Here is a 25,648-nt window from a genome sequence, read left to right as displayed (position 1 = left end):
TAAGCTAGTATGTGTCTTTTGGGGGCAAACCTACTGTTTATGTAAGAAATGTAAAAATGTAATCAGCACAGGACCAGATTTTAGCTCCCATTCCAGCTGCTTAACCACTTACCTGGCCAACGGGAATTTCTAGATGTCATGGAGCCAGCCAAGTGACCCCAGCACAAGCAGTGTTTCTACGGAAAGGGTTCATGGCAGGAACACCTTTCTGCTGCTGCTATTGGCATGGTCTCTTGAGACTGTAGGCAATTGGACATAAATTAGAATATGTAAACCCTGTTAGCCCATCCTCTGGTCCTGCACTAAGCATGGGTTGTCTAGACGAGAGAGTCTGACCCACAGTATGAATATATGTGAAAATTATTTAGGCATACTACATTATTTTATCATTAAAATATTCATGTTGTTTTTAGAATTCAACTTTTTTCTTTAAACTGGAGTAAGCTTATCTGTATAGGCCATTACGTGGGATACCTGGTTTTTAGAGGAAGAATTATTAGAAACTGTGATGATGGTTGTATAAAGAGCTTTTAGTGGTTTTATATTTTAAATGTGGAATGCCAAGTATACTACCATTTACTAGGAAGGTGGTAAATTGATGTTGTGCAATATTCTGAAGTTTGTGTACAGTGTTTCCTTGCATTTTCATCTAGAATACTGTTAACTTTAATTAGAAGTCCTGTTGCATCGTAAGGAGATAATTAAAGTTACGAACAGTTTTTTAAAAAATCAGGTGCTTAGTTACAATATATTTAGTATGCATCGTGCATCCTGTGCATAAGCATAGGGATTAATCAAAGGTTTTATCAGGTACTTGTTTGAGAAGTGCTGCTCTTGTTCCTAATTGTTAAAGAATATACTTTTTGCATAATGGTGCGATAATGAAAATCCTGTTTTAATAGGAACTGAAAGATGTACTTCAAGAACATAACTGGGTGTTTCATGAAGCACTGGAGTCTTTAAAAGTATTTGCAGAAGACCAACAGGGTAAATAAAGATAGATTTACAGTCCATTTTATTCTGTAATAAAATAACAGATGTGAGCAGTGTAAATCTCCCTAATGTCTACATAAGACAATCCTGACAGTGATTAAGATAATATCTTAAAAGTTGCAATGATGTGCAAAAACAGTTTTTAAGGGGGGAGAAAGGAAAAGAATGTAAAAGAAACTGGTTTTTAATGTTGAAAAAGAAAGTATGTATGTTGAATTCGCATCCTATTTGTATGAAGTTGCATGCCTTTTTATATGGAAGTTAAGGCAAGTATATTCGTTTGTCAAGTGCAAATTTACCCTTATGAGCATAACTCCCTATTCTAGGGGTTTTCAAACTGGGGGTCAGGACCCCTCAGAGGGTTGCGAGGTTATTACATGTGGGGGTCGTGAGCTGTCAGTCTCCACTCCAAACCCCGCTTTGCCTCCAACATTTATAATGGTGTTAAATAGATAAAGTGTTTTTAATTTATAAGGAGGTAGGAGGGGGTCGCACTCAGAGGCTTGCTATGTGAAAGGGGTCACCAGTACAAAAGTTTGAGAACCACTGCCCTATTTGTTTATATAATATTCTTTGTGATAAGAAAACATTAAACATGATTCTCGTTGAATTGAGTAGTTCACAAAGTACTAATCTCAAGGCAATAAAAGTGACTCAGTAAATCAGTCTATCCTATTTAAGAAGTCTGTTAGCATAGAAGTAATATTTTGACTGTATTTAGGGTGAAATAATGCAAACAATATTCTTAAAAGTCCAGTGAAATACCAATACATGAAATTTGGTAGAAATAAGCATTACACCACTGACAAATATGCAGACTACTGCGAAGGAAATACTCCATATTTAATATGAGCAGATACTGTACCTTAATTCTTTAATATTGCAGTAATGCCAAGAAGCACCAATCAAAGTCAGTAACTGCAGTGTGCTTTCTACTATACAAAAGTAGAGAGTATTTCTGATCTGAAGAATTTACAAAATGAAATATCATTTCAGTTGTGTTTCCATTAGGATATGTATGTCACAAGTACATAAACAAATGTATCTTTTAAATCAAGTCATTGGTGATGTGATTAAAATCTCCAAACTGAGTTTCCTTAATCTGATCATCTAAAAGGCAAGGCCCAGCTGCAGCAACAAGACTTCATACATGCAAAAGGCTATTTTTCCAGGGTCTTTTATTACTCTAGTTCTCATAGAATAATAGGACTGGAAGGGACCACCAGAGGTCATCTAGTCCAGTCCTCTGCACTCTTGGCAGGATTAAGTATTATCTAGACCATTCCTGACAGGTGTTTGTCTAACCTGCACTTAAAAATCTCCAATGATGGAGATTCCAAAACCTCCTTAGGCAATTTCTATAATTTTCTTTGTTTAAGAATGTTTGTTTTCATAGACTTGTTGGCAGAAAATGATGGTAAAATATGAGGAAAAAATACAGAATCAAAATTATAGATTAGGAACATATAATGCTTATTGTGCACTTGGTTCCAGGAGGAGTGGTGAGAATTTATTCCCAGGATTACAGAGGCTGTATCTTTGGGTGTATCAACACAACAAAATAATTTTTTTTTAAGATAGTGTATGATGGGCTGTTGGGTTGTTATAGGCTGATAGGTGGATAAATGGATTCCAATTACTTATGAAACAACCTATAATAGGTTTGTGCATGAATGTAATAACTTGTACTTAAGTGTGCGTCTCGAAGACTCGTTGGGATAGGATAGTGCTTTTTATGTGATCTTCATCTCCATGGAAGAGATAGCATTGTTGAAAGGCAGCTACTCATTGCCTTCCTTTTTTAGGAAAAAGGGCTGCTTAGCATTTATGAACCTAAAGCAGGGTTAGACAGGAGAATAGACATTACAGTATTAATAGATTGTATAAATCTTTCGCCTTTTATTAAAGTATATTTTTAAATTGAGAGGTTAAAAGGATACACCTTGACACTTTTTTTTCTAAAAAGGACTGATTAACTCATTTTTTTCTTAAAATAAATTATTTATTTTAAAACATGATTAGGGTTATAAAAAATCAGAAGTTTATAACTGAACCAAAAACATTGTTTGTTTTAAGAACTCTAGTTCCTCAAGTTACTTTAACAGGTGCATGCTTTTGGTGTCCCGCCCGTAATGCTGCTGTGCGATGCAGTAAAGTGAGACTAGGTTTATGCTTTTTTTGTGGTGAAAACATGTGTTAAATCAGGCTTGTTTGCTTAATCTATCAGCATAATTATTTTTTTTGGGGGGGGGACTATTCCATTAAAATCAAACATCTGTCAGATTCCTTAGAGTATCAAAGGTTGCTTTATACATATTACAATTTTGACCATTTTTGCCTTAATACAGTTAATTAAACCATTGTGTGACTGGCAGTGTAGCTTAAGTCCAATATAGATTCTCTGAATTTATATTTGATACTTAACAAGTTGAAATTACTTGGCTTTTAATTAAAATTGTATATAGTGTTCTAATCTTATGGTTTAAGTCTTTTCATTATGATTCCAATTACTTGATAATTTTGTCTTTGCTGTGTTAGTTACAACATCTTTCTAAATATACAGGAAAGGTTCCAAACACAGCTTGAATAAAGGTTTACAATTAGTAAACTGAAATGTTCCATGCTATATATAAAGCAGAGGAGAGTGTTGGCGTTTACATAAGCCTTTATTTTGAAAAGCAGCAGTTCTTATGAAGATTTTTGCTCTTGAACAATGCATCTTATTTGTCATTTACTTTTTTACATTACATACACAGATGTGCAATATCCTTCCAAAAGTGAAGTTTCTAGTTGGAACGAAGTCTCCACAAATAGCAAAAAGCACTATAATAATGACACTAAAGTGAAGGTGAAACAGAAATCTTCTGCGAAAGCTCAGAATGGCTTTAGGAAAAAAGATAAAGGCAAAAAAGGTGTTTGGAGGACTAAACGAGAAACAGAAGATTCAGAATACGAGTCAGCTTCAGAAGGTGGTAGCTCCCTTGATGAGGACTACAGCAGTGGTGATGAAGTGATGGAGGATGGTTACAAAACTAAAATAGTTAGCTTCCTGCAAGATGCTTCACTAGGTGAACTCACTTTGATTCCTCAGTGTTCTCAGAAAAAGGCTCAGAAGATAACAGAGCACCGGCCCTTTAATAGTTGGGAAGCTCTGGTAAGTCTGCATTCTTTTTTTAATATTCCTAGTATGTTTATAGTCAAGGTATCTTCATTCTAGGGAGGCATAGATGGGTGGCCTTATCCTGATTAGGGTAAAACACTATATTCATTTTAAGCCAATAGCATTTCAAATAGTGTCATATGACCTAATTTTGAATGAATTAAGGGGTGATTTTCCTGAAAAACCCAAGCTGATTGGCTGGCAATACTGTCACTCATTCTTTAGCATAGAAACTTGGTTCATTTCACTGCAGAAGAAGAAATTAGAGCTTTCATTTAGGAAGGAGTTGTTTGCTAGCCTGTTCTGATCTGTTTTAGCTGAAAAACCATGCAGAAGGCAAGAATGTAGCAGAACTTTTACTGCAGCTTCTTTGAGCAGCAGCAACTTCCAAGGTAGCTCCATGATTGAAGATGCCAGCATGGATATTTTAAGCTTCACCATAGGAGAAGCAAATGTTTTCTTCTATTTTTCTTTTAATATTGCAACTCAGTCACTAGCATGGGTTTGCTGGCTAAGCAGTGCGGCCATTTTAAGGATTGTAGCAGTCAGCTGTATTTTTAATCAAAAAGGTAAAAAGCATCAGGAAACCTAAAAGACATACTATCACTAAATGGGAAAACATCAGGCACTGGTAAGTATGCGATGTACTGTCACTTACTAAGTTTTATTTATTTTCAAATGTGTTCCATAATGTGTCCGTTTGCTTAGAGTTTTGTGTGTTTCAACAAAGTGAAAGACCTCAAACCTGATTTGTGCAGCATTGTGAGAGGAAATTTGAAGCACTCAGGCAGGAAATGTTGTGGATTTCAAAAGTTTTTCTTAAGCTACTGTGTGATGGCACCGTCTTTTGGAGCAAATAAGTTTATAGGCCCTTTTAAAAATAATGGATATAGTTTTTTTCATCAGTATGTGTTTTAAAAAAAAATCTATTGTATGCATGTTTTTAATGTGTTTTTTTTTAAGCTATCTTTATACTTAAAGAAAGAGGAAGACATTGTAATACAATGTAACCTTGCAGTACTTTGTGTGCAAATATCTCACACTATAAAAGTATGAGATCTGGATCAGATTTTTCAGAAAATTACATTAATAATCACAAGTCATAAAGTATTCAAAAATATATAGAAGTACAGCTTCACAAATATGCTGCAAAAGAAATCCGTTTTGCCTGAAGCCTTTGGTTTCTTAAAGAACATCTGTCATAATTCTGTTCCTTTCCAAACTTGTTGGGGTTTGCCTGAGCTGATTCTTTGGAAAAGTATTTGCTAAAGGGTTACCTTCTTCCTCTCTCCTTGCTAAAATATTTTAACAGAATCAAGTTGTATGGGCTTGTTTGATTGAATTCAAAATATTACTTTCATACAGATTGGCTTTGTCAGCACTCACATGTTTGTATAGTCGCTGTAACCACATGCCCAAAATGTAAAATACAGCATACTAGTTTTTAGCAGATGTTTAATAGGGATATAGTTTTAATTGTTTTTTAAAAGATCCAGTATTCAGCAACCCAGTCCTTTCCCCACTAACTAATACATTGGAATAATAGAACAATTTGTATATTTTTTTTTAATAAAAATTTAAAGCTAAGCCAAATCTCGTCAAGATTCTTTTTTCTACAACTTTTTCACATGTAAAATACATGGTAGACTATTAGAAATTATCCTTGCTTGTACAGTGTTAGAAAAAAGCTTGTAATCAAAAGACTATTAGGTTAAGGGCTAGCAGTATATTACAGTAGATATTCAGCAACTGTAGTAAAAGCTTCAAAAATGCATAATACAGGAAGGCTTACATTGCGGTTACCAAGAATACTGCTGTATTAGAGAGAGGTGGAAAAGTTAATTTTCTGAGAATTGAATTGAAGGGCTTATTCTATGAAAAATCAAGTCTCCGCTCTAAAGAATGCTTTTTTTCTGTTCTGAAAAATTTGCATCTTAATTGCATTGTACTGGACAATAATCTTTAAATGCAGTTTGTCAAGGAATTGCAGATTGTTGTAACTCTTAGGAATATTTTGAAGTTACTTAAAATTGAATCTTAATGGTTGAGGCAGAATATATAGCTATTTCTCCTGATGAACAGTAGAAAGTGCAAGTATATAATAGTGGAAACCGTGCTGGAATAAAAAATTCTCATTCATTAAAGGGGAGGTGGTTAAATATATAAAGGAAAGTATAGGCAGTTGAATGGTAAATATGGTAAAGTTAAATATGTAAAAAGAATATGGAGTAGAACTGTAGAGAAGTGGCATTAATTTTTAATCTTGCAACAATATTGACTATACAGTTTGCTTTTAATTGTTTTATTCCAATTTTGTTAGTGTATGCTTCAGTTTAAGGCAGGATGAAAGAAATGTGCATACAACTTACTGTAATATATTTTTCCAGTAATTCAGAAAGTTACAGCACTTTCTCTCCAAAATAAAGATTTTTTCTTTTTGAATATTGTCTTCCTGTTACTCTGATAAATTAGTGTAATGACAATGTGTATTTCTCTTAACAATGTCCTCTATATTTGTATGGCCATTTCAAAATGCAGCTGATAAAAAATTTGGTTCAAGACCAAATGTTTTTAAATAATCTATGCAGTGTCAAAATCTGTTCTGTATTTTGCTCCTTGTTTTAAAAAAAATGCTTTTTGTCATTCTGCTCAGTTTTTTTCTAAATATCATTAACTATAATAGTCATCAATACAGATTGTGTTTTCGTAGTCTTTCAATATGCTTTCAAAATCATAACTGATAAAGTTGGTAGATGTCACAAATTATGGAGTGCTAGGTAATGAAGATGGCAGGTCACTAATTGAGAGCAATCTGGATAGCTTGGTAAACTGGGCACAAGCAAACTGTTTTAGTATGGATAAATGTCCATGTATCCATCTAGGAACAAAGAACGTAGGCCATACTTACAGAATGGGGGACTCTATTCTGGGAAGCAGTGACTGAAAAAGATTTGGGGGTCATGGTAGCTCATTAACCAAACCTGAGCTCCTGTTGTGATACTGTGGCCAAAAGAGTTAATGCGATCCTGGGATGTGTAAACAGGGGAATTTTGAGTAGCAGCAGAGAGGTTATTTCACCTCTATCTTTGTCACTTGTGTGACCATGGCTACGGTCCAGTTCTGTTGCTCACAGTTCAAGAAAGACGTTGATCAATCAGAGAGGGTTCAGTGAAGAGCCACGAGAATGATGAAAGGATTAGAAAACATGACTTAGAGTGACAGACTCCAAGAGCTCAATCTATTGAGCTTAACAAAGAGAAGGTTAAAGGGTGTCTTGATAGTCTGTAAGTACCTACATGAGGCATAAATATTTAATAATGGGCTCCTCAGTCTAAAAGGTATAACGTGATCCAGTGACTGGAAGTTGGAGCTAGATAGAATCAGACTGGAAATAAGGTTTAAATATTTAACTGACAGTAATTAACCATTGGAACAATTTACCAAGGTTTGTGTTGGATTCTTCATCACTAACCCTTTTTAGATCAAGATTGGATGTTATTCTAAAAAGATCAGATCTTGGAATTATTTTGGGGAAGTTCTATGAAAGTTAATAACATTTTCTCAGATAATTCAAACTGCCAGTAAAATAAGGGTACGTGTGCACAACCCAGTAGAGTAGGACCTCAGTGGAGGCAATGAGTGAGATTCTGTGCTGTGTTTCTGACAGACACAACACAGAATTTGCAGACCAAGGGTTGAGGTGGTTGTGGCTAAGGTGGCTTTAAGTATCCTTTGCACCCCATCTGAGCCTATTCTGTTCTGTTGGCTGGAGTAGCCCACATCATAACCGAGACAGCCCCGGAAACCTGTCTAAATTATGGTAGTATCCTGAGACTGCCCTATGGGTCACTGGGCTGTGTGCTTTGGGTCCTGCCCTCGCATGCCCCTGCCTCTGACATATCATCCTCTGTGCTAGGTAGGGTTGACAACTCTCCAGGATTGGCCTGGAGTCTCTAGGACTTAAAGATTAATCTTTAATTAAAGATTATGTCATGTGATTAAATGTGCTGGAATACATCCAACCAAAACTGGTAACTCTAGTGCTAGGGTTTGAAAGCAGGCCTTGGAAGGCCATCTTATGATCTTCGTTGGTATCTGTGCAGTAGGAATTTCTCTGCAACCAGAAATGAGGCTTTTAGGTATCCTTAACACTGCTGTTGCCCTTTTACCAGGCATAAAGGGGCCAGAGTAGGGATGACGATGTCATCCTATGGGTTTAGTCCATTTTGAACAAACTGTTCTGACATTTTTAGAATTAAGGACAATTTTCATTTGAAAGCCCATCACCACCATCCATGCACTCATTTTCAGAGTGACTGTGGTAATTAGAAGAGGTGCTGAGAAGAACTTTTGTATGTGAACACTGTTGCATATATTGGCAAAGAAAGATCTCAAGCTGAACATAGTATTTTGTGTTCTCATTGGGTCCTATTGAAGTAAATGCTACTAAGGCCTTTAATTTTGGAGGGAGTAAGGTCTTCTGAAACTTTCCACTGTTAACTGTTCAAGCAAATGAGCTGGTCAGAGCATTCAGTTATTTGAATAGAAACTAGTGTATTTGGGAACTTCAGTTGCATAACAAGAATTTTCATTAAAAAGAACTCAAAATATTGTGGGTTCCAGAACTTTCCCTTAAAAACTCTGGTTAATACTTATGCCATATCTGTGATAACTTCCTGCAATCAGCCCTATGCAAATGTTAAAATATAAGTAGTCTTAATTTTTATACCCTAAAAGAATGGAAACTTATGTAACCCCCAAAACATTGTCTCTTCACCCAAGCAACCACTTGTTATTATTGTTTTTCATCTTTGTCCTGCCCAGTCTACACCTAAAAGCTCTTAATACTTTTATCCTCTATTCTTAATGTAACATAGGTCCCAATCCCACAACTACCGAGTTTTTAGTGTTTGCTATCATACATAACTTTTAATGGAAATATTTGACTACTGATGGTAGTGAGCACTAACCTTAGGGTCAGATCCTGCAGATAATTATTATTCTCTGGACAGGACTCTGCAATGTCATTGCACATCTACGGCACTTAAATTAGAATTTTTATTACTAGTACAGGTGAATTGGAAATTGTTACCATTGTCTTCAACAGGAATTTGTAGTAAGATGTGTTTCTGATGGAAATATTGTTTGGGCGGGAATCACTCTTTAGGTTGCCCAGCATTTCTCATTAAGATCTGTGTTCAGTTGCTTATGACTTTGCTGAACTTTAAGTGTTTGGGCTGAAATTTTCATGCTGCATGTTTGTCTGAGGCTGAAGTGTTTTGGAAAATTCCAAGGAGGCTAAAGAAAAATGCATTGTTTTGCCCATATTAAAAAATTCCGACAACCTGTTCTTTGAAAAGCTCTACTGAGCCTATTGTTTGAAGCAGAGATTTGAAATTTTGCTGGGGGGTCTCAGGGATGTGCCTTTTGCGATCTCTGTGAAAACCTGTCCAACGTTGGCCAAATTATAACAAGGGTCCTATAAAAGCTTCTGAGTTGTATCCATTGTTTATAGGACTAATAAGTCTGTAGCCTAAACAATGTGGCTTTTAGGGCCTAACTTTAAAAAATGCATGCATTATGGCCTACTTAACTGTGCACGCTTCTAAAAACTGCAGTCCTAAGTCTCTAGTGATCCTATGTAAATACAAAGCTAAGCACCTGAACTTCTCTGACACAGTAATATTTTTTTTTCCTGTAGATAATTCAGAATGGCAGATAAAGTACATCTTGTTGTAACTTGGAGACGAATGCTGATACGAAATAAAATGCATGGTTTTATAACAGATGGCTTCAATTTCAGTGCATTTATTTATAGATTACAGGATTTATATTCATGCCAACCAGAGCTTTAGGCATTAGGGCAAATGTTGCAATTTTTAATCTTATTAAAAATCACGTTCTTCATGGCTGTTTTTAATAGAAGATGTTTTTCAGAAAACTTATTTGCAGGTATCTACATGCAGATCCCACTATTGCTTAAATTAGAGGGATTTGATAAGATTTTTCACTTCTTTGTTTAAACAAAAACCCAAACACGCAAACTGCCAGTGAAGGATATCCTTTTATTGGAACACTCACTGAATTAAAGTGAGATCTAATTGTTGAATTGACATTAGCAAACCAGGTTTGTGTTGATTTCATATAAGTTCTTTACAGATAAAACTCTGCAGTTATGGGGAGTGAGAAAGGGATTGAGCTACTTACAAGTTCAGATTTTTTGTTGTATAATCACTGGGTATCATGTATAAGGAAGGAAAAGTTATAGAGGATGTTCGGATACTACTGGTTTTAAGTAAGAGTAACATACCAAATTTTACCAGAGCACCCCGTTACCTATAATTCTGTGAAGAACATGTTGAAAAGTTAATATAGTAGTAGTAATACTAAAGACTTGCAAATGTAAGTGTTCTTAGGTGTTCTGAATTTAACATGATTTAAGTTTAAAAATACTTATTTCCCTCTTTAAACTGAAATATATTTTACATGTAATGTTTTCTGCCTGATGATTCATTGATAACAAACATATGGCCCCCAATCCTGTAATGATAGGTGTTGATTGACCTATGACCTAAAGCAAATCCCCACTGATTTCTGTGGGGCTTCATGTAGATATAAAGGTCCACTTCCAATGTTTTCATGAAGAATCGGGGTTGTGGCTCTGTTAAGCCTATCAATGCCCCTTTGAGACAGATAAGCCTTGCTAGTTTTAGAGCTAAGGAAACTGAGGCACAACGTAAGTATTGTGCTCAGTCACACATGGTGCAAGTGGCAGAACTTAATAGAATCCGCCTCTCCTTATTGCCAGTCATTACTGCAAGCTCATCTTTGCATATGAATCTGGGTAGCAACACATGTCAGGATTTCTTGTCAACAACCATTTCTTCCGGTGGTAGGAAGTGAAAAATATTATTTAAAACCATACGAATATTGATTCTGTTTGTATTGCATCAGAGTGAAAAGATATCAAGTGTTGAGGAAATGCAAACAAATGAAGGTGATGTATGTCGATTTTAAGCAGGCATGTAACAGAAGAAATGAGGCTTACATGTTGCAATAAATAGTGGCTGACTGCCCACAAAATTATTCCCAGGTGAACAGTTTTGTGCGTTGATTTAAAGTAGAAATATAGTGTGAAATAATAAGAGGGTTGCTTTTGGCTGTAATTGGTTACTTGGTTCCATTTCATTAAGTTTAAGTTCAGAATAAGGCAATAAAAATTAGACATTGATTATCTGTGATGTACGGATAAGCTAGAACATGGATTCTGAACTTGGTGGTTGCAAACAGGTCTGGGGGATTCTGACAACCCTCCCTTTACTTTAATGGCTAGATCGCAAAGAGATCCTAAAGCATTTTTGGTTTTTAACATGTTAAGAACCTCTTGGCTAGGAAATACTATTCTTGCTAGGCTTCTATTTGTCTAAACTAGAGCACGCTTCATGCTCCCAGACCTAGATTATATCTTGAATGTATGGTAAACTCCAGAAAGGTGACAAAGGAAATGTACTGAGGTGAAGGAGAGCCTAATGTATAGTTTTTAGAATACAGTTCTGGAATTCTGGTTTGTGTTCTTCCAACTCACTTGATGTGACACTTGGAAAGTTAACCTCTGGGCCACAGTTCACACCTCTGTAAAATGGAGTATTACTAACTTTGCAAAATACTTTGAGAGCCTCTGCTGAAATATGCTAGAAATGTGCAGTGGTGGTGGTAGTAATGAAATTAAATGAGATTGCGTAGCACTGTGAAGTTTGATGTGGAATAATAGACGTGGAATAATAGATGGAAAAATTGTTCTAGTAGCAGTAATTGGAGAATGTGAAAGCCACTCTGAAGAAGGTACGTTATGAAATGTCTTCAGTATAATGCAGTGTAACCTTGATGAAAGTGTTCAGGCAAGGACTGGAAATTTGAGCTTTGTGGTGTAAAGGGTGCTGATGAGAAGACTCACTTGGAGGATGAAGTTATCACAGCAGAAAGTGAGATTAGGCAAGCACATGCATGACTGAGGATTTCTAAAGCTGAAGTGTGAAGGAAAGTCAAAGTTGAGATAAAACAACCAATGTTTTGCAGATGCTTTGGGAAGGTCAGTTATTTGGCAACTGCAGAAACTTGACATAGCCTGTGGAGGGAACTATCTCAATTTATCTACTTCAGTACTTGACTAACATATCCTAGTTAGGACACTATGTTAGGGTGGCTACTAAGGCTACCTTCTTGTGCTAGGCCCTGTTGTGATGCTCCCTGGGGATACCTAGGGTTGTGAGGTACACTGCTACTTCCTCCCCTTAGCATCAGGGAGCTTCGTCCATCTCTGCCAGGTGACTCCTGACACCCCTAGTCACAGGCAACACAAGCACTTCCCTCTGCAACCTGATACATTCCAGCCCCAGCTTCTCTGACCATCCCCTTAGAGTGTGGAGACCTTATCCACTGGACACTCACAGAATTACCAGACCTGCTATTCCCAAAGGAGCGATACACCACAGCTTACTCGTTACACCTTAGGTTCTAGCTCCGCTTAACACACAGCACTCAGATTTGTTTGTTTAGTAAACATATTTGTTTTCATTATAAAGAATAGATATTTAAATTATAGCAAATAGGATTAATGGAGACAAAGGTTACACATAACATCACATCATAACATATTCTAGCACTTAAGCTTAGCTAACAAGATGCACTCTTGTCCAATGATGTACTGCTTCCCCCAAGGTCCTTCTCACAGCGTTTTCCAACCAGGATGACTGAGACCCTCTTTTCATGAGATCAAGCCCATTGGCAACTGGTTTCCCCATATGAGGGTTACCATGGCATCTTTCTGCACCCTTAGATATATCCAACCAGTACTTAGTTCTTCAGCTATGAAACAGGGATACCTCCCCCCCCCATTTTTTACCTCTTCCTTTTAATTTTTCTTCCAAAGTCCCTGCGATATCTTCATTGGCATTTGATGTAGAATGCTAATAGATTTCTGTCGTTACAGTGGTCAGCTATGGAGATAAGTGTCTCCCACTGCCTGTCTGGAGGAGTAGGTCTCATGAGATGCTACCTCTGGGTGACCTGTGTTTAACATACATCTCCTTACATATTACCCACCCATAAATTTCGCAGAGATTGTGATCACCAGTGTGACGCATGCTTTCAGTGGAAACCTTACATGGCCCTTTTTGGTGACCTAGAATGTAAATAGCAGACTGAGGATCCCTGTAATTCTTATGCACCCCTGTGCTGTCTGCCAGGTGACATCAAGAGATCATTGGGTCACAACTGTACAAACACCCAATAAGTTATAGTCTCTGACCCAAAGAGCTTGTGGATATCTAAAATAATCAGAAACAGAGAAGAGAGTGTGAGGAAAGAGTAATAGGAACATGAATTTATATAGACCAGAGCATACAGTTAAATTGGATGGTTTTATAAAAGGTGATGGAAACATTTAATGTGTTTTTCTTAAGTCTTCAAGACATTCCCTGCATCTTCGCACAAATAATTTGATTCTTTAGCAACTTGTAAATATTTTCCAAAATACAGTGTCCCTTTAGAAATTTAATATGCAGAACAGCATGTGTTATTGCAAATCAGGTCCAACAAGAGCTTTATATAATAAAATAACTATTTTTGTGCCTGTTTTACTTCAGTTTATGGATTCATTTTATTTGTAGTACTGTGTCCCAGCACCTAGCTTTGCTACACTCCACTTGTAACTTTCCTGAAACTGTGCTACCATTATCTTCCAGATAGTTCGTCCTCCACAGCACAGATTGTACATGTGATTGTACAGTTCCCAGTACAGTAGGGTCACAATCCTGGTTGGGACCTTCATGCACTACCATTACACTCCCGTTTATTAATAACAATTGAAATACATTTTCGGAGAACAGCATATAGTCCTTTTGTTAGTCCTGCTCAAAGGAGGACAAACACCAACTAAATCATCCCAACCAAGGCTTTGTCAAGCCGGGCCTTAAAAACCTCTAAGGATGGAGTTTGCACCACCTCCCTAGGTAACCCATTCCAGTGTTTCACCACCCTCCTAGTGAAATACTGTTTCCTAATATCCAACCTAGACCTCCCCCACTGCAACTTGAGACCATTGCTCCTTGTTCTGTCAAGATGGTGCTCTGATGCTGGAAGCAGCTTTCACAGCACCCAGAACACTGACAGCCATAGTCCTTGGTGATTATTATTTTTTTTCTGTGTGAAGGGGCATTCTTCTCTTCGCTGCTCCCTAAGGCTTCAGCTTGGGAGGTGGAGGATAGTACAGAGAAATGGGCCACTCCTCCCCTGTAAGCCACATGCATTCTTTGAACTGGAGGGAAATGAATGCTGGCAGCAGGAGATCAGTGGTTAAGAACTAGGGAGCCTGTTGAGAGCTGTGTCATCACTGCAGGGTAAGGAGGCTGCCCCTGGCAGCTGGTCAGGAGATATTCATGGGAAAACCCTTCCCCCTACGTAGCTCTTTAAAAGAAATTGTTGGCTGCCTAGAGCAGTTCCAATGTTATGGTGGCATCCAGTGACGTGGTGGCACGCAATTACTTACTACTCTCATCGGCATGGTTAAACTCCGTGGAGCCCCTCCACCCAGTTCCTCTGTTTGCTCCCCACAAAAACAACAAAAAAATTGGCTTCCTAAAGGAGAAGGAATAGATCTTTTAGGAGAAGTCATAGGCTGGGACTTGGATCTAAGTACTGGTGCTGTTCAAATGTATGCTGCCCCAAAGTGGTCAGAGTAGTGGCCAGACCCATGACTTAAGTGAGGAAATGGTTGGAGAAAAGTGAAAATTAGTCTAATTTTGTTTGCCTCAAATCCAGTTAGTATCTAAAACTAAAAATGTTACTTTTGGAAACTGTGAACTCCCTGCTAAATTGTCATGTTATGAATATAATTTTTTTTATAAATTCTGCCTGTGCAAACCTTGGTATATTATCCCTAGTTTTATAGCATTTTCTGTTGATAGTGACGCTTGTAATTTTTACTTGCTCAGCTTAAGGTGTGAGTATATTAAGTAATCCTCGTTTGTTACAATATCTAGCATTAAAATCTGAAAGGAAGGACAAATAGAATGGTGAACAAAAATGTCCTTAAATTCTGCCAGCTTTCATTATATTTTCATATTTTTGTATATTTCTATTTGATAGATTACATAGTCATACGAGATCGTTGTGATTGTCTTATCTCCTGCTGTATAACGCAGACAATAGAACTTTCCCAAAGTAATTCCTAGAGCGCATTGTTTAGAAAAACATCCAATCTTGATTTAAAAATCAGCAGTGTACTGCCAGCCTGGCTAAATAGCTCCAATGTTAAAAATTTGTGTCTTATTTCCAGTCTGAGTCGTCCAGCTTCAACCTCCAGCCTTTGAATCATAATATACCTTCCTCTTCTAGATTTGAAGAGCCCATTATTAACTATTTGTTCCCTATGTAGGTACTAATAGACTGTAATCAACTGTAATCTATTTGTTAAGCTAAATAGATTGAGGTCTTTGAATCTATCACTAAGGCATGTTTTCTAATCCTTTAATCATTCTCGTGGCGTTTCTCTGAACACTTTCCAATTGATCAACGTCCTTCTTGAACTGTGGACATGAAAAGTGGATGCAGCATTCTAGCAGTGGTCACATCCGTGCCAAATACAGAGGTAAAATAAGCTCTCCACTCCTCCTCAAGGTTCCCGTTTGTACACCCCAGGAACTCATGTTCAGCTGATTATCCACCATGATCCCCAAATCTTTTTCAGAATTACTGCTTCCCAGGATAGTCTCTCTCATTCTGTAAGTATTGCCTACATTCTTTGTTCCTAGATGAATACTTGTACATTTAGCCATATTAAAACACACATTGTTTGCTTGTGCCCAATTTACCAAGCGATCCAGATCACTCTGCATCAGTGACCTGTCTTCTTCATGGTTTACCACTCTCTCTCAATTTCTGCAAACTTTATTAGTGATTTTGTTTTCGTCCAGGTCATTTGATAAAAATGTTAGTGTAGGGCCGAGAACTTGTTCCTGTGGGACCTCACAGTAAACACACTTGTTTGATGATGATTCCCTGATTACAGATACTTTTGGAAACCTATCATTTGGGCAGTTTTTAATCCATTTAATGTCTGCCATATTTATTTTATACCATTCTAGTTTTTTATTTAAATATTGCGGGGTACCAAGTCAAACATCTTACAGAAGTCCAAGTATATTACGCCAACGTTATTTCCTTTATCAACCATACTTGTAATTTCCTTTAAAAAAAAAATTGTTTGACAGGATCTATTTTCCAGAAATATGTTGATTGGCATTAATTATATTACCCTACTTTTATTCTTCATTAATCAAGTCCCCTATCAGCTGCTTAATTATTTTGCCTGGGATTTATGTCAGACTGACAGGCCTGTATGTCTGTCTAATCACGCAGATCATCCCGCTTACCCTTGTTAAAAATTGAGGTAACATTAGTTTTCTTCCAGTCTTCTGGAACTTTCCCAGTCTCCTGCGATTTATTGAAAATAAACATTAGCGGTCAGTCAAGCTCCTGAGCCAGGTCTTCTAAAATTCTTGGCTTCCAGCAGATCTGTTCCTGGGTCTGCAGAGGCCACAGTGGGACATGCTATCTATACCCTGTAATGCTGGGGTATAACATTACAGGGGAGCAGCTCTAGGGTATGTGTTTTCAATAAATGAGTAATCTTTTTCTTAATAAAAAGAGCACCTGTAGCGCACATATTGAATACCTCTAGTCTTGAAGCCATAAAGAAAATGATGTTCCTAAGCAAATTAATGTAGTGGACCTAAGAAGTCACAGTATGAAATATTGAAGAAATGTTTGGAGCAGTTTTTTAGTATTTGCTTCTCTTGTCTAAGAAGGCTCTTTGTCCAAAGGATAGGAGCCAAACTGCTCACATACCACCGTAATTCTTACCACTAACACCATTATGTATAGTCTCGAAGCCCTTCAAGAACTCAGGGAACGTGAGCTGAATTTCGCAAAACTCTACAGGTATTATTAAAGGATAGAAACCCTCCCCCCCCCCCCCCCCAAAAAAAAGCCCCTCTTTGAAACAAGTCTAGGGATTGTTCCTTCAGCTCCTAACAGGAATGAAAGGAAGCACATTCAGCTAAGAGCATTAGCAACGAAAGTTCACACTGGCAATGATGTAATAACCTTTATATGCATTTTTCTTACGAAAAATGACTCATACAGTGTTTATGAAAGATTAGAGTTATAAAACAATGTGTTTAAGCTCCTTGATGGTCATTTTTAATTTTTGTATCCGTGTCAATTGGCATATTTTTTTCTTTTAATAGTTTACGAAAATGAGTAAGACAAATGGATTATCAGAAGATATTATATGGAACTGCAAAATATTGCTCAAAGAGAGAGACGTGGTTCTAAAACTCATGAACAAATGTGAAGACATTTCAAATAAATTGACAAAACAAGTTACCAGGATCACAGAAGATGGAGGATGTGGATGGAATATAGAGCAACCTTCCATTCTGAATCAAAGGTACATCTGAATATTATCTGACATACAGAAAAAAATTATTTGATACTATGGTCATGTGAAGGCAGAGATTTTCAAAAATGTGATCCTGAAATTAGGTGTTCAAGACCATGTTTAGGCACCTAAATAATGGACTGATTTTTTTCAGAATGGTTGAACACCCAACAGCCCCCTTCAACAAGTTTTATTGAAATGTTGTTATGAAAGAGTCTCCGCAATGGCTTAGGGTATTGTGCATTACAAGGTTTAATAGAGCAAAAAGCTTCCAGTTTACTGCTGTTTTTATTTTAAAAATAAAAAAGCCTGGCTTTAGCGTGTCTAAGAGGATGGCACTGGGTGTTGTTTATATGGCTGGGATGTGATAGAGAGCCATGGGATAGCCAAAGCACTGTACTGTTAAACCTGAAAGGGTTGCTGAAGTTGACTTGATGTTGACGTAGATGCCCTGATGTTGAGAATCTGTCAGAATTGACTCAATCTTTCAACTTTCCAAAGCACATAAAAATAAGTTCTGTGCAGTTTGCTGTATGGCTCTGTTTTGAATGAGATCTTGCAAACTGAGGCCTGGATCCTACAAGCTACTCTGCACAGCTTGATTCCTAAACCCACCAAGGAGCCCCTTTTGACCTCAGTGCTGTAGAGCAGCCCACCCATAGCGAGCAATTTTCAGGAATCGAGCGTAAGGTCTTGTGCGCTATATGGTCACCAAAAATTCCCTGTGTGTAGTGTATAGTAGTAACTTTGGATGGACTGATTAAAAGAACAAATAGATATTTTAGTTGAATTGTTTTGTTTTTGGTGTTTAAAAAAAAAAAAAAAAGAGCTAACACTTTCACAGGGTGTTTATAACTGAAAAATGGATTATCCTTCTTGACCGCATACCCTACTTTTCTTCTGTAGTCTCCTGTTTAGTTTTTACTTCTGAAAATAAACTTTCTAAAGAGGGTCACTGTATGAGAGTTTGCTAATACGTTGTTCTGCTTTACCAATAGGTGCAGCTGCATCACAGATTCTATAATAGAACTAAAATGGTTTTTCCATATTTTTAAATAACTATTGTATGCCAGTTACTGATTTAAAAAAAAAAAACAGACCCAATATAAATGGGCTAAAGGAAAACATTATAGTTCCATTATTTTAAAATTATTAAAATGTGTAATGGATTCAAACAACTAAAAACAATTTTTAAACTGAAGTGACACTTGTTTTGTTTGTAATCATGGGCTGGGAGAGACTTTCAGGACTCCTGAAAGTCAATTCTTGGTTCCCAAGTGGGCCTCAGGTGGAATAAATGGTAGGAAATACTACAATAAACTGTTAGGATGATAATTGTAGAAATTTTATTATTTTTGTGAAAATCTTTCATATAGAAACAATCAGAAGGGGCTAAAATTGTAAACTATTCTGTTTTTTCAGTATGGAGCTCAAGCCCTATCAGAAGATAGGTTTGAACTGGCTAGCGCTACTGCATAAACATGGATTGAATGGTATTTTAGCTGATGAAATGGTAAGTAGAAAACTGAATATTTAAGAAATTTTAAACTGCTGATCTGACCTACTTCTATCTAAGTAGTTCATATACTACCCTTAAATGATGTGTTCCGTAACCACAAATTAGTAACTTGACATTGATTTAGTTGAAAAACTTTACCAGTGGAAAATCACTTTAAAACTGTTGCTTTGAATTTTTTTCCTTTCCTTAAATTAATTGTGAGTTACTGTAGCTGTAACTAGTGAACTATTACTCACAATCTCACAATAAAAAGTGTCCTTAAATATTCTGAGGGCTATGCCATTAATATTTTTTGTAAGTCAGAAGTAGAAATGAGATTGTGAGACAATTGCATTCATACTGTATTGTAAAATTAATTTAAATTTGGAAATCACAAGTTCCTTTGTTTTACGCAGTTACTCAAATTGCAATATCCCTTTACGAGAGAAGGGCTTGAATTTCATAGCATTGGATAACTGGGGATCAGATGATGGTTTTGGGTAGTGGAAGCCACTAACATAGCAAAAAGGTTTCTTGAACAAGTAGATGTTTCTCGCTGCGATGACATCATACATTTCAGGTGTCTAGTACCAGATTGTAATTTAACCCATAATACATTTTTCAAATTCTCTTCACCACTTCTAAAACAGACAGAAGATTGTGAGAAAGGTAGAATAGCAGAGCCCCTATCCTCCCACTAACTTCTCCCTTCCTTCCCCCCCAGCATTTGGCTGTCAGCAGTGAACTCCCTTCTCCCTGTGTCTCTGGGTTTGAAATGGTTTGAGAGAGAAGGTTATGGATTTCTGGGTTCTTAAGTGGCTGTCACCTGTAATTCTGACACTCCTGGCTAAATTTATAAGAAGTGATATGCTTGGTGCTATTGCTATGGATATCATTAGGACTCAAATAATGTTCCTTGATTTCCAAGTATTTCACCCTACACTTGACATTAATCCTACTAATACCTCTGTGTGTGGGGTAGATAAGTATTAAGTATTTTAAATAGAAAACACACAAAGACAGTACAGTAAAAGTTGCTAGAAGCCTACTCCTATGGCGAAGAGCTTTCTACTAAATTTCTCTTCAGAATCCTCGTCTATATCACTCTTGCCGTAAATACACGGAATACTCTTTACAAAGATGGTCCTTTTTATATAGGGCACTCAAAGGAGTGCTCTGGATTCCAAATAACGGTCTGCACATCAGTACCACAGGCTGTGGGAAGACAAGTAAAAGGGGGCGGACAGATTAAAATTTAAAATGAGAACATTATAAATGGATAAGAATAAATGAAAAGACAGATTAATCTGTAATGAGGTAAGGTTCAGAGGAAGAGAGTCATTAAATGATTAGAGGATGATTACTCTCCTATTCAGGTGAGTTTCAGGAAGTATATTGTCTAAAATATAGCTGTTAAACACTAATATTTTTTATTTTTGTTACACCTTTCCTCTGACCATATCTAAACACTTGAAAAATATTAAGTTATCAACTCATTAGTCCCAACTATTCTTACTTTTACAATGACTATATATCAATTTTAGTTTAAACTGTTAATGTTTCTTCCTAGGGTTTAGGAAAAACAATACAAGCTATAGCATTCCTGGCATACCTCTACCAAGAGGGTGATAAAGGTCCTCATTTGATTGTTGTGCCAGCTTCAACTTTAGGTAAGTTAAGGATTTCACAAGTATTTGTAATGAAATAAAACAATCCTGATTCACTAATAAAAAGATTCTGCAGATTGAAGTTTTACGATCACATCTTTATATATAAATCCTGTTTACTTCAGAGGAAAGTTGGTGATGTAATTTCTTTATGATAATGTTGAGTTCTTCTTCGAGTGCTTGCTCATATCCATTCCATTAGGTGTGTGCGCGCCGCGTGCACGATCGTCGGAAGATTTTCTACCCTAGCAACACCGGCGGGTCGGCTGTGGAGCCCCCTAGAGTGGCGCCCTCATGGCGCTGAATATATACCCCAGCCGACCCGGCGCCCCCTCAGTTCCTTCTTACCGCCCCTGACGGTCGTTGGAACTGTGGAGCGCGGCATAGCTGATCTCCACTCTCCCTAGCTTCATTTGTTATAGCAGTTAGATAGTTTTAGTGTTTATAGTTAAATAGTTAATAGTTGTAAAGTTGTTATATTAGTTCAGGGGATTAAGGGGGTCTCTCCCCCTTTTTCTCCCCCGGCACCGGGACCGGGCTCATGCCCAACGCTCCCGGCTTCAAGCAGTGCGCCTCCTGCGCAAAGCCTATGCCCACGAGTGACCCGCACGACTCCTGTCTGAAGTGCCTGGGAGAGTCCCATCAAACAGATAAGTGTAAGATCTGTAAGGCCTTCAGACCTAGGACCAAGAAGGAGCGGGACTTTCGGCTCCGGCAACTCTTAATGGAGGCGGCACTGAGTCCATCCACTACTCAGGCCCCGGCACCTAGCGCCTCGGTGCGCAGTGCCCCGGCGGCGCCGGCAGCGACGACCACGCGAGCGGCGTCGGACAAGCCTCCCCGGCACCGGACCTCGTCGGCACCGCAGGTACAGCAAGTGCCTCGGCGCCGTTCGTTATCCCCGGGGCATAAAAAAGCCCATAAAACGGGGACCACCGTGCCGAAGACGCCGGCTCCCCCAGTGCCGGGGGTAGAGCCGCGTCCGCCGGTGGAGCACCGGAAACAGGTGCCTCCAGCACCGTCGACTCCGGCGCCGAAGCCGTTGAGTCCGGTGCGGACAACGTCTCCACCGAGACCGGCGGTGATTCAGTGCCTCCCGTCGACTCCTGAGGCCTTCGAGGCGGCGAGAGACTTGATAGCTCTCACGGAGCCGGCACCGCCCCAACCACCGGCACCGACGGCACCGTTGACCCGCCCGATCCAGTCGAGGGGGAAACCTGCCTTGTTGCGCCCTCCATCGCAAGGGCTGGAACCTCGGCACCGATCCAGGTCCCAAAGCAGGTCCCCACGCCGCTCGCAGTCCCGGCGCCGAATATCAACTCGGCACCGGTCGTACTCGCGGCCAAGATCATCTTCGCGGCACCGCTCGACGTCTCGGCACCGGTATGATCGTCGGCACCGATCAACGTCGAGACGCAGTTCTCGGCACCGCTACGGTCGACGCTCGACGTCGAGAGGCCGCTCCCGGCACCGGGCATACTCCAGGTCCTCGTCGAGGTCCAGATCCGACTCCCGGCACCGACGAGGTCATCGGCACCGGTCACGGTCCCGGCACCGGTCGCCGGCACCGCGTGGAGATAGAAGATCTCCGGACCGGCACCGTGCGGCACCGCAGCCCACGGGATTGGTCCCGACTCTCTCGGCACCGCCATGGCCATCGAGATCGGTGTCTCGCTCCTCAGAGGACCTGTCGAGATCGGCATACCCTCCTCAGGGGCAAGCCGAGGAACAGGACTTGGGCCATTGGCAGGGGATGCCGGAGGACCATTCCCATGGCCCATCTCACTGGTCGTTTTGGACCCCGTGGGCGTACCACCAGGAGCAAGGGGCTCCAATTCCCTCGACCTCTCGCTCGGGTCACTCCGTGAGAAGGGCCCCGGAGTCCACCATCTCTCGGCCTCCGCCAGGGGACACGGAGGCTTCCGTGTCCGTCGCACCTGACGCCCTGGACCCAGACGCGGGTGATGCTCCAGCCCGGGAACAGGGAGACCAGGACCGGCCCTTGGATCCGGTTCCACCGGAGGCATCTTCCTCTTCTTCGCCAGACGAGGCAGTGGCGGGCACATCCTGCACAGGCCCTCCTCCGATAGATCTTCGGGCTCACCAGGATCTTCTGCGCAGGATGGCCCGTAATATGGACCTGCAAGCGGAGGAGGTAGTGGAGGTACACGACCCGATCGTGAACATCCTTGGAGCGGATGCCCCATCGAGGGTAGCGTTACCCCTGATCCGCACGATACAATCAAATGCGGATACGATATGGCAAACCCCTGCCTCTATTCCACCCACAGCGAGAGGGGTGGAAAGAAAGTACTTTGTCCCGTCAAAGGACTACGGGTACTTGTACACCCACCCACAACCGTGTTCCCTGGTGGTGGCATCAGTGAATGCACGGGAGCGCCACGGACAGCAGGCGGCAGCGCCTAAATCAAAAGAGGCCAAGCGCCTTGATTTGTTTGGCCGTAAGATTTACTCAGCCGGTGGGCTGCAACTCAGAGCGGCAAATCAACAGGCGCTCCTGAGCCGTTACAATTTTAACTCCTGGAACTCTATGGGGAAGTTCAAGGAGTTGATTCCCCAAGAGTCCAGGGAAGAGTTTGGGGCCATGGTAGAGGAGGGTAAGAAGGTGGCTCGGACCTCCCTACAGGCCTCCTTGGACATAGCGGACTCGGCTGCGAGGACCATGGCCTCGGGTATCGCTATGCGGAGGATCTCCTGGCTTCAGGTTTCGGGTTTGCCCCCGGAGCTGCAGCAAACCCTACAGGATCTCCCCTTCGAAGGGCATGGATTGTTCTCGGACAAGACGGACTCTCGCCTACAGAGCCTCAAGGACTCGAGAACAATCATGCGCTCCCTCGGGATGCATGTTGTGGGCCCTCAGCGCAGGCCATTTAGGCCGCAGCCTCAGCGCTTCTACCCCCCCCCGCCTCGACAGAGACAAGACTCGGCCCGGAGGCGAGGACGAGGTGGTAGGAGAAGGTGGACCGGCCCTCAACCTGGTCAGAACCAAGGGCCACCAAGACCACCTTCAGGTCATAGACAGAACTTTTGAAGGTGCGGTCGAGGACGGCGCCCCAGTCATTCCCCAGGATCCAGCCCCCTCCTTTCGGGATCGTCTCTCCCACTTCCACCGTGCTTGGTCCCTTATAACTTCGGACCGTTGGGTCCTCCGCACGGTGGGGAGGGGATACGCTATCCAGTTTTCTTCTATCCCCCCCTCCTCCCCCCCTTCCCCGTCCCTCTTCAGGGACCCTTCTCACGAGCAACTTCTTATACAGGAGGTTTCTACGCTCCTGGCCATGGGGGCCATAGAGGAGGTTCCGATAGAGTTAAGGGGCAGGGGATTTTATTCCCGTTACTTCCTGATCCCCAAGTCCAAAGGAGGTCTGCGACCCATCTTGGACTTGCGCGGACTCAACAAATTCGTAGTAAAGTTGAAGTTCCGCATGGTCTCTTTGGGGGCCATTATCCCTTCCCTCGATCCTGGAGACTGGTTCGCCGCCCTCGACATGAAAGACGCATACTTTCACGTTGCAATCTACCCGCCTCACAGACGCTTCCTGCGATTCGTGGTAAACACGGTGCACTACCAATTTGCAGTCCTTCCCTTCGGCCTATCCTCGGCCCCAAGGGTGTTCACGAAATGTATGGCGGTCGTGGCAGCGTACCTTCGTCGGCAAGGGATACAGGTGTTCCCGTACCTAGACGACTGGCTGGTGCGCGGTCGCACCAAGGAGCAAGTTCAAGCTCACGTCCACAGAATAGTGCACACATTCAACGAGTTGGGCATCCTACTCAACAAGGACAAATCCACTCTAGAACCTACCCAGAGAATAGAATTCATCGGCGCAGTTCTAGACTCCAGACGTGCACAAGCCATCCTGCCAGACAACCGCTTTGGCACCATCACGAACCTCATTCAAGGGCTCAAGGCCTTCCCAACTACCACGGTGAGGTCGTGCCTTACCCTGCTGGGTCACATGGCTTCCTGCACGTACGTAACCAGGCATGCCAGACTTCGGCTTCGCCCACTTCAAACCTGGGTGTCATCAATATACCGTCCACATCGGGACAGCCTGAACATGGTAGTCACGGTCCCGAACTCGGTCCTGGCCTCCCTCACCTGGTGGCTAGATCACAATGTGGTCTGCGAGGGGATGCCATTTCACGCCCCACAACCCTCTCTGCACCTGGTCACAGACGCGTCATCTCTGGGTTGGGGCGCCCATCTCAACGAACACCATACCCAGGGCCTGTGGACTACACCCCAGCTAGCCCTGCATATCAATGTTCGGGAACTGATGGCGGTACGCCTGGCGTGCCAGGCATTCCTCAATCTCCTACGTGGCCGCTGTGTGCTGGTTCTCATCGACAACACCACGGCCATGTTTTACATCAACAAGCAAGGAGGAGCACGTTCGTCAATTCTATGCCAAGAGGCCATTCGCCTGTGGGACTTCTGCATCGCCCACTCGATCCATCTCACGGCATCGTTCCTCCCTGGAGTCCAGAACACTCTAGCGGACCGACTCAGCAGGTCCTTCCAAACGCACGAGTGGTCTATCCGTCCGGACATCATACATTCCGTCTTCCAGAAGTGCGGGTTTCCCCAGATAGACCTGTTTGCATCCCGAGACAACAGGAAGTGCCACATGTTCTGCTCCCTACAAGGTCGAGCTCCGGGCTCCCTCTCGGATGCGTTTCTCCTTCCCTGGAAAGATCACCTGTTTTATGCCTTCCCTCCGTTTCCTCTGGTCCACAAGGTACTGCTCAAATTGCGCAGAGACCAGGCACAGGTAATTCTGATCGCTCCAGCGTGGCCGAGACAA

The 25,648-nt window shown here is 40.9% G+C and overlaps 1 protein-coding gene across 5 annotated transcripts in view; it reads left to right on the top strand.

The window, feature by feature from the left end:
* Positions 1 to 25,648, top strand: part of SMARCAD1 (SWI/SNF-related, matrix-associated actin-dependent regulator of chromatin, subfamily a, containing DEAD/H box 1) — a 77,708-nt gene that overhangs the window by 36,493 nt on the left and 15,567 nt on the right. For 4 of the 5 annotated variants that reach the window (XM_034771060.1, XM_034771061.1, XM_034771062.1 and 1 more), the window contains 5 exons: positions 903 to 987; positions 3,750 to 4,147; positions 17,461 to 17,663; positions 19,077 to 19,167; positions 20,723 to 20,822. In XM_034771060.1, coding sequence (XP_034626951.1) covers positions 903 to 987; positions 3,750 to 4,147; positions 17,461 to 17,663; positions 19,077 to 19,167; positions 20,723 to 20,822 — 877 coding nt within the window. Of the gene's footprint in view, positions 1 to 902; positions 988 to 3,749; positions 4,148 to 4,444; positions 4,785 to 17,460; positions 17,664 to 19,076; positions 19,168 to 20,722; positions 20,823 to 25,648 lie in introns of those variants that run through there. The other variant, XM_034771065.1, reaches the window with a different exon arrangement.

Source organism: Trachemys scripta, chromosome 5, assembly GCF_013100865.1.
Source record: "Trachemys scripta elegans isolate TJP31775 chromosome 5, CAS_Tse_1.0, whole genome shotgun sequence".
Classification (NCBI taxonomy): domain Eukaryota; kingdom Metazoa; phylum Chordata; order Testudines; family Emydidae; genus Trachemys; species Trachemys scripta.
Note: the sequence above shows the minus strand (reverse complement) of the source record. Positions and strands in the feature narration are given on the sequence as shown.